Genomic DNA, 8,006 nt, shown 5'->3' with positions numbered 1-8,006 from the left:
CCGTCGCTCGTGCTGCCGCCGCCGCCGTTGAGCGCCTCTCCTCCCTTCCCGAGCTATGCCGCCCCCTTAGGCCTTCGCCACCCGCCACAACGTGCCGCAGGCCTTCACCGCCCGCCACAACGCGCCGCCACCGCCATTCCCCACACGCGTCCCTACCTCCACCGCTCACTCGCGCCCGTTGAGGATCCTACCGGGTTCGCGCTTTCCTCCTCTTCGCGGTGGTGCCGGCCCCACCGGGAGACGTCCGGTGACCGCTGGTTGGCCTTGTTGCCTTGATCCGGTCCTACTTGCAGAGGGGGAAAGGAAGGGGGTTAAGATAGGGTTGCCTGAAAAAAAATTTAAAGGAGAGGTTCCGCATACCAGGTATATGAAGAGTCTGATTTTACTAGTGCGTTGAAATGTATCCAGATATAAAGAGAAAATCTTGACTAAATGAATAACTAAATGAAAATATAAAGTTTGAGATTTGGCTAGGCTAACCCTCCCTTCTCCCTCGTCATGCTCTCTCTCTCTCTGGTCGGGCCCGTCCCCCTGTCACTTCACACTTGACACAGCGCACAGCGTCCGCGCCCCCACTAGAGCCAAAAAAGAGGAGGGGCCCGTGGTGACCACTTCACTTTTGTCGCGCACACGTCTATCCGAAGCCAGTCGTCCACCCACCGCATCCGGCCGTCCACTCGTCCGCCCGCCCGGCCGGATCCCACACCCCGCGCGGACATTTATTATATTTACTAAACATTTAGCATAAACTAATCCGGGCTTTAATAATAAATACAATAAGCCGGGGCACCCACGTCGCCCACCTGTCCGGGCCACTACAATAATCCCCTGCCCAATCCCGTCTTAGCCGCTGGGGCTGCGCGTCCACGGCGACGCGACCTCTGCGCCGGGCGTGCTCCGATTGGCCGGACTCCTGGGATCCTCCCCTCCCCGCGCCCCACCGCAGCCAGCGGGAGATAGAGGAGGGAGCGGAGGAGACGACGCGCTCGCCTATTGGCCGCCGCCTCCGGGCGAGCCTCCGCGCCCAGTGGTCAGTATCGGCTCGCTCTCCCCCTTCCTCTCCTCCCCCCGTTGCTTGCTTCGCCTTTTATTCCCTTGTTTCCTGATTGGCGCTTTCGTGATGGCCCTTCTTTTCTGGCCGCCTCGGGCGCGATGCTGCCCGCCGCCCCGTTTCTATTTTTGGGCGGCGGCCGGGTTTCGGATAAGGCGGTGTCCCAATTCCCCGGAGCGAAGCCGTCGCCGCGATCCTGTTGCTTTTGGGCCGGCGAATTCTGGAGCGGAGTTCTTCCGCCGGTTGGATCGGGGAGTCATGGCTGCTGAGCTTGTTGGCAGTGTGATTTGTGTAGTGGGATTTACTCTGATTTCTGCGGCTAGCTGTTGGCTGCTGCTTGGTGTCGTTGCTCGGGTGTCCGGTACTCCAGTTGACCGAAAATTCTTGTGCACTTCAGTTCCGGCTTTGTCGGATAGCGTTTTGTTGCCCTTTTGATCTGCGGTTCTTACTGATTCTGATGTACTCGAGGCTCGTCGGAGAACCTCTGCTCCGTGCCTATTCCTGTCCGTGCTTGAATTGGTCCTGGTGTTTCATTCCCAGTGTTCATATGCCGCATGATCCGCGAGCATGTGTTCTGCGACGGATTCAGAGCAGTCGCTGGAGTTTTTCGCGTCTCCGATCGGGTCGAGATCGCCACCCTGTTTCGCACCGAGCATATGCGGCTTTCGTTCTCGATCCTCGTTTGTGACGTACTGCCACTGTTCAACTCTGTTTGACTTTTCCATGGCTCGCATGCCACAGAAACAGAACAGCGGCGACCTGGACGACGCGACCGGCGGGGCTGCGAGGGTGACCACCGAGCATCATGGAGTCGCGCCCGGGCGGAACGAACCTGGTGGAGCAAAGAGCGCAGGGCGCCGTGCTGCCGTCGGGCGGCGCGGCGATGCAGCCGTGGTGGACGAGCTCCGGGGCCGGGCTCGGTGCAGTGTCGCCTGCCGTTGTGGCGCCGGGGAGCGGGGCAGGGATCAGCCTGTCGAGCAGCCCGGTAGGTGGTGGTGGTGGTGGTGGTGGTGCCGGGGCGGCCAAAGGCGCCGCGAGTGACGAGAGCAGCGAGGATTCACGGAGATCTGGGGAACCAAAAGGTATTCGCTGCTAGCTTTTTAGTATGTGTTAAAGGAGATGAGCTGTTATTGCAGGAAGTTGCTGTAGTGGTTTCTCTTCTCTACAGTTCAGCGTTCTTGCTTTTTTTAGCACACAGTACTTCATCTGGGTTTGAATTCATTGGAAGATCTTTCTATATTTACAATTGCCCATAGGTAGCTCGCTCCTGCGTAAGATGCTTCCAGTTTCCTTATATGGCATAAAAGGATTGGGGAAATTCTGACATTCAATGCAGGCCTTGCAGAAGGCTATAGCGTGTCTGATACAGATACTTCCAGTTTCCTTTATGGCACAAAAGTATATTTGTTTTCATTTTGGTCTCTTAAGATTCAGAGAAAGATGCTGGAATCTTTCAGTTATCCAGTTAGGAAATCTTCAGAGCTATATCAATCTCATTTCTCACGGGTTGGTATCATACCTACTCTGCTGAAATCTGATGTAGGATTGCTATTAATCATCACAGCTAGTTTACTCATGGCTTCACTAGCCTAGTTATTTGTTCAAGGAATACCATCTTACAGACGATCGTAGTTACCACTAGGCAAGTACCTTGATCAACAAGAGCAGTTTGCAGAATATGATAGTTGTCGTGGGTTGTTGTGGGGTCTTTTCTTGATCTTGTGCTAACCGTCCTGTAGTATTGCCTTGTATAGTATTGACAGTTCCAGGGTGATGACTTTCTCTTATAGTGTCCTTATGTGCAAATGTTTTTTTTTCTCTCAGCGTAGAAGTCTTCATTAATCATGGTAACATTAGACGTTGTGCATATGACAGCAAAAGTAGTAAAGGAAGTTTATTCTTTGAGATGCTTGCATGACATAGAGAACTCATGTGGTGCCTATTCAACTAGTCATTTTGCAGAATACACTAGCACAGAAATCTCTAAAACCAAATATTCCACCTTTTTTTTAATTTTTTTCAGTAGGTTGCTGGAGCATTGACTGTCTTGACTGAAAAGGAAATCTATATGGTAGTTGGATTAGTTGTTTTTTCCTCTCTCTCGGAAATATGTGAAATGGTTGTTGGTTAAGATATTGGGATTTTAACAGTAAACTAAACTATTAATCTTGTTATATGATGTCAGATGAAGAATAATGCTATTTCTTTCCTAAACTTTTGAACGTTGGTTCGAGTAAGACTATATAATTTCTACTCAGATAAATGTGCTGTCAATTTGAAGAATCCGATTCGTTACCAATAGTTGCATCAGCAATGAAAGTATTTTTTTTACCTTCCAATAAGAAATTTAGAACTGATGTAATTTTAATTGCAGATGGAAGTGCTGGTCAAGAAAAGAACCATGCCACATCACAGATGCCTGCTTTGATGTCAGAGTATTTGACACCATATTCACAGCTGGAACTGAACCAATCAATTGTGCGCACCCTTTTCTCTATGGAGTCTGTTTCTTGTCTGTTCATGTTTCCATTTCTTTGAACATGTCAGGCACTGTGACTCTTGCCTCATGTCGATACCTTTTCTTGTGTAGGGTTCAGCAGCATATCAGTACCCAGATCCTTACTACGCTGGCATGATTCCTCCCTATGGCACTCAAGCTGTGGTACTATTTTGTTGCCTACTTAAGCATTAGACTATATCTCGCTCCTTATATGCAATTCTTGATAGTCTAAATAATGATACTGGCTACTATGCTTCACTCAAGCACAATATAATCTGAGATAAATAATTACAGATAGAGTGGATATGTTACTATTGAACAGCTGTCAATCCTAAACAGTTTTCAATCCTCTATATGAGTACTATGTTCCCTATTCAAATTACAGTACAGAATTCAGAAAAGTTTACTGAAGTCACATTGGAAATATTTGGATTCCTTTGTTACTTTATTAGGAAAAATGTTAACCTGTGATAAGTGGAGACATTTTGTTATCATAAGCACAGGAGATGGTAATGCAAGCACGACACTTTGTCTAGACTGATGCACATTCACCTTTTGTAATGTATAGTTATCTCGCAAAAACAAAGATGTGTTCTTGATGAGCTGTAGTTTTCCTTATACCTGCGGTTTTTATTGTCTCTGCAGGCTCATTTCCAGCTACCAGGATTATCCCACTCTCGCATGCCATTACCTCTTGAAGTATCGGAGGAGCCTGTTTATGTAAATGCAAAGCAGTACCATGGAATTTTAAGACGAAGGCAGTCACGTGCCAAGGCTGAACTTGAGAAAAAGGTGGTCAAAACCAGGAAGGTTAGTTAAGCAATATTGTGGTCATGCCTCCTCTATATTTCCCCTGTGATTTTCTAGAACGATAATTTGGTAAACTAAACTCTGTATGTCTGTTCTTTTCGGATGCCCTTGAGTTAGAGTCAAATGTGAATGAATCATATAGCTTGATAGTTATCTGAGAACATGAATTGATACTGCAGCCCTATCTTCATGAGTCTCGTCATCAACACGCAATGAGAAGGGCAAGAGGAAATGGGGGACGCTTCCTGAACACAAAGAAAAGTGACAATGGTACTCCGGATGGTAATGCTGAACCTAAGAAAGGTAAGCTTCGCTTCTCGTAGAACACAAATACAAGCGCATGCATTTCCATTTGTGACCTCCTGCTTCTACATCCATTAGGAGATCAAAACTCCGAGCATCTCCATGTCCCTCCTGACTTACTACAGCTACGACAGAACGAGGCATGAACTAGTGGTCTTGCATCCTAGAACAGTGGTTTCTGCCCGCAGGCACAGGCACTTGAGAGACCGGACACCTGCCCCTGCGTCGCGCTGCCATCTTAGCGACCTGCCTTGGTTGTGCAAGGCGACCCAAGGCTCGTTCACCTGAATGAGCTCGGTACCAGGTCCCGGCAGAACGCGATGCGGGCGCAGGCGCAGGAGTCCGTAGAAGTGTCCAATGCCATGGGTAGCTCTGCTGTTTTCAGGCAATTCATTCTTGGCTTTCGCATCCCGCCCCTTGTGTGTAACTGGTGTGTTGTAACTTGTAAGTGCAACTAATGTTGTGTTCGGTTGCCGGCGTCCTGCGGAACATCTGTATGTATAATTAAGATCAACTTCGTATGGACTCTTTATTGCTGCGAATTTGAACTGTAAACATGGCCAAAGCTGAACCCCGTGATGCTGGTCTGTTGGGCCGCCCGTGTTGTACTGAATATTCCTGTGCATAAGGCAGATGCTTGTTTCGATCCCCTGTGTTGCCACTCTTTCTGTACGCGGAATGCAGGGAATCTACGCGGGCGGTCGACTCACCCTTGTAAAGATCCGGCGCTCTTGTCGTGACCCCGTTTGAACCACACGGATGGGTCGTTCGCGATTATGAAATTCCTAGGAAATTCTCCGAGATTGGTGTGTTCCAGACATGGCTCTTTTTTTGCTGCTTCTTGACTCGCTGTGCTTGCATCTCTTTCGTTGTGATACCAACAACGAAATCACGAATTCGACTGCGTGGGAGGCCCACAGCATCTCCTTCCAGCGACCTCGGGCCCAAAACGAACTGCCGCGCTGTATCATCATTCGCTGTTCGGTCGCCGATAGGCCCACTTCCGATTATTATTATTATCTATTTTATTATATTCGAAGTTTCTGCCTCTCGCAAATTCCAGTTCGATAGTGCATTTCAGAGAATAGAAGAGCCTGACTTGATGCTGCAGCTCTGATTGCCAATGATGCGATGATGTGACGCAATGTAACGGAAGTCACGCCAGGCCAACTAAACGCGATCTGCTCGCAAACAAAACTGGTTGTTAACGGAGGTTGGGACAACGGGTATGACGCCTCACGCGGGTTCTGGGTCGGTGGTAAGCGACTAAGCGGGGTGGAGACGTGATCGCGTCGCAGATTCTCTCTGTTTGCACCTCATCAAAAAAAAAAATCATCTCTTTGCAAAGACGCAAACAGCACTACAGCAGCCATGCGAAGTTAAGCCGTCTGTCTTTACGTACGTGCCGGCGCGCGTGATTGGGCAGGCGGCGCGCCGGCCGCGTTTAGGTCAGTTGCGCCCGGGTAACAATCAAGTCAACAGGTCTAGCTCCCAGTGTCTAATTACTTATGGTTCCAAAGAAGAATCTTCTTCAATTCCAAGTTGGCCAAGATCAGGATCATGTTGGTTGGGAACCCAGATGCGGCGAACATTGGTTGAGGATTAGACTTACGAACCAACCCACACTGACCCCTCTTCTTGACTAGCTAATCTCGCAACTATATTCTCACGCCGGCTAAAAGTGAGCTCGTTGGAGGAACGGTGACAAAGATTCGAAGGACAAATCGTCCGACCCGGCCTAACTCCGCAATGCATGATTCTTTGCAACGTACTCCATATGTAGGTGTAGTAGGTGCACAGGTCCATATGTATGAAATTTCAAAACAGCTTTTTGTGAAATTATTGCAATGCAACTTCGTACTACTTGAGTAGTTTTTCTTTTTGTAGAATAAGCAATGAATACATGAAGTAAAAGCTTACTAGAGTAGTTCTGCTCTGATTTCTCATTGAACCACTACTGCACTATTATCTGTTTCACCTTTTCCTTTATAAAAAGAAATAAGTCAATGGACCAAAAGTAAAGGCGAAATAGCCAAATATATCCCTCAACTTTGTCCCAAGGATCACTTTAGTCCCTAAAGTATCAAATCGTCCATCCAAGTCCTTGAAGTTTTCTTGTTGGGTCAAAATGGTCCCTGTGCTGATGCGTGGCAAGCCACGTGTTCATGCCATGCCAGCTATGGGCATCCTTGGATGAGTTAGCATGTTGGCATTGTCTCGTTCATCTCTTATTTAGTGAAATTAGAAATGATATTTGATGTGAACTCAATAAATTACGAGATGCCTACCATTTTATGAGGCTGCTTGAGAAGAAACGGGCAAATATAGTGGCATCATAATAATTCATATTTTGTATTATTGATTTTTTATGATATATCATTATATATTTCTTTCCAATCTGAAATATATTTGATGAATAACAATGTGATGTGTTAGCCTTCATATCTAAGGTCTCAGCAAATGAAGATCGAATTATTGTATTTTATCAATTTTATATATAGCTACAATAGTCGTATGGAAGAAAAGACAATTCCTATACGCTAACTAATCCATGAGCACTCAATGCTGACTTGAACCTTGGAGCAAAGTTTTGGGATGAGTTTGACTATTTTGCCAGTAGTAAAAGAACAAGAGTTTCGTTACTCTTGCCTTAGCTCCGACACGGTTCATCCAGTGCTTGAATATTTAAATCTGTTAGAGTTCTTGATTTATTTAATTTGTTTCAGGACTGACACGGTCCTTTCGTATATTGCCTGCGGAGTGTCGGCTCTACTTGCATATAAACTACACGCAGTTATTTTTCTTCAGAGATTACTAGTAGTACAACCATTGGTTCCCTGGCAAGGTTGTACTGTTGATCCGGCCGTATCATCTTTGTGTTTCCTATTGGACTGATCAATGCACAATGCAAGACGCGGTTCCTGACTGAGTTTTTTTAAAAGAAAAACATTTCTGACTGATTTTAATGGTTCCATATAGTACACTAGTAGTGGCCCAACTGCGATCGATCGATGCATTATTTTGATGAGCAGAGCACTTCCTTGTGCCGTTGTGCGCAAGCATTGTGCATGATTACAAAGATGATTGGTTTATTTCTTTCTGCTTCTTCCTTTTTCCTGAATCGTCAGCAGACTGATCGCTGATGGGCCATTCAGCAGTGCAAGATATTATATACAAGAAAATGGTCCAAGGCTGTAGTGATACTCTGCTATAACTTTGATTTGATTTGTTTATAAGGCTGTAGTGATTTAGTTCTGCAACAACCAGCCCCACTAAAGAATCAGAGAATCCACATATTGCATCGACTTTTCTAGGTCTGGCCGGCTGAGACACAAAGCTGTA

At 46.7% G+C, this 8,006-nt stretch overlaps 1 protein-coding gene across 1 annotated transcript; it reads left to right on the top strand.

The window, feature by feature from the left end:
- The first annotated feature begins 802 nt into the window (after window positions 1-802).
- On the top strand, window positions 803-5,235 carry LOC112875429 (nuclear transcription factor Y subunit A-9-like). Its single transcript, XM_025939281.1, has 7 exons — window positions 803-1,030; window positions 1,793-2,133; window positions 3,426-3,529; window positions 3,642-3,713; window positions 4,197-4,361; window positions 4,541-4,664; window positions 4,743-5,235. The coding sequence occupies exons 2-7, from the start codon at window positions 1,857-1,859 to the stop codon at window positions 4,808-4,810; spliced, it is 810 nt and encodes a 269-aa protein (XP_025795066.1). The 5' UTR covers window positions 803-1,030; window positions 1,793-1,856; the 3' UTR covers window positions 4,811-5,235.
- Window positions 5,236-8,006: the final 2,771 nt, after the last annotated feature.

The sequence above is a fragment of the Panicum hallii genome, chromosome 9, assembly GCF_002211085.1.
Source record: "Panicum hallii strain FIL2 chromosome 9, PHallii_v3.1, whole genome shotgun sequence".
NCBI classification, from domain to species: Eukaryota; Viridiplantae; Streptophyta; class Magnoliopsida; order Poales; family Poaceae; genus Panicum; species Panicum hallii.
Note: the sequence above shows the minus strand (reverse complement) of the source record. Positions and strands in the feature narration are given on the sequence as shown.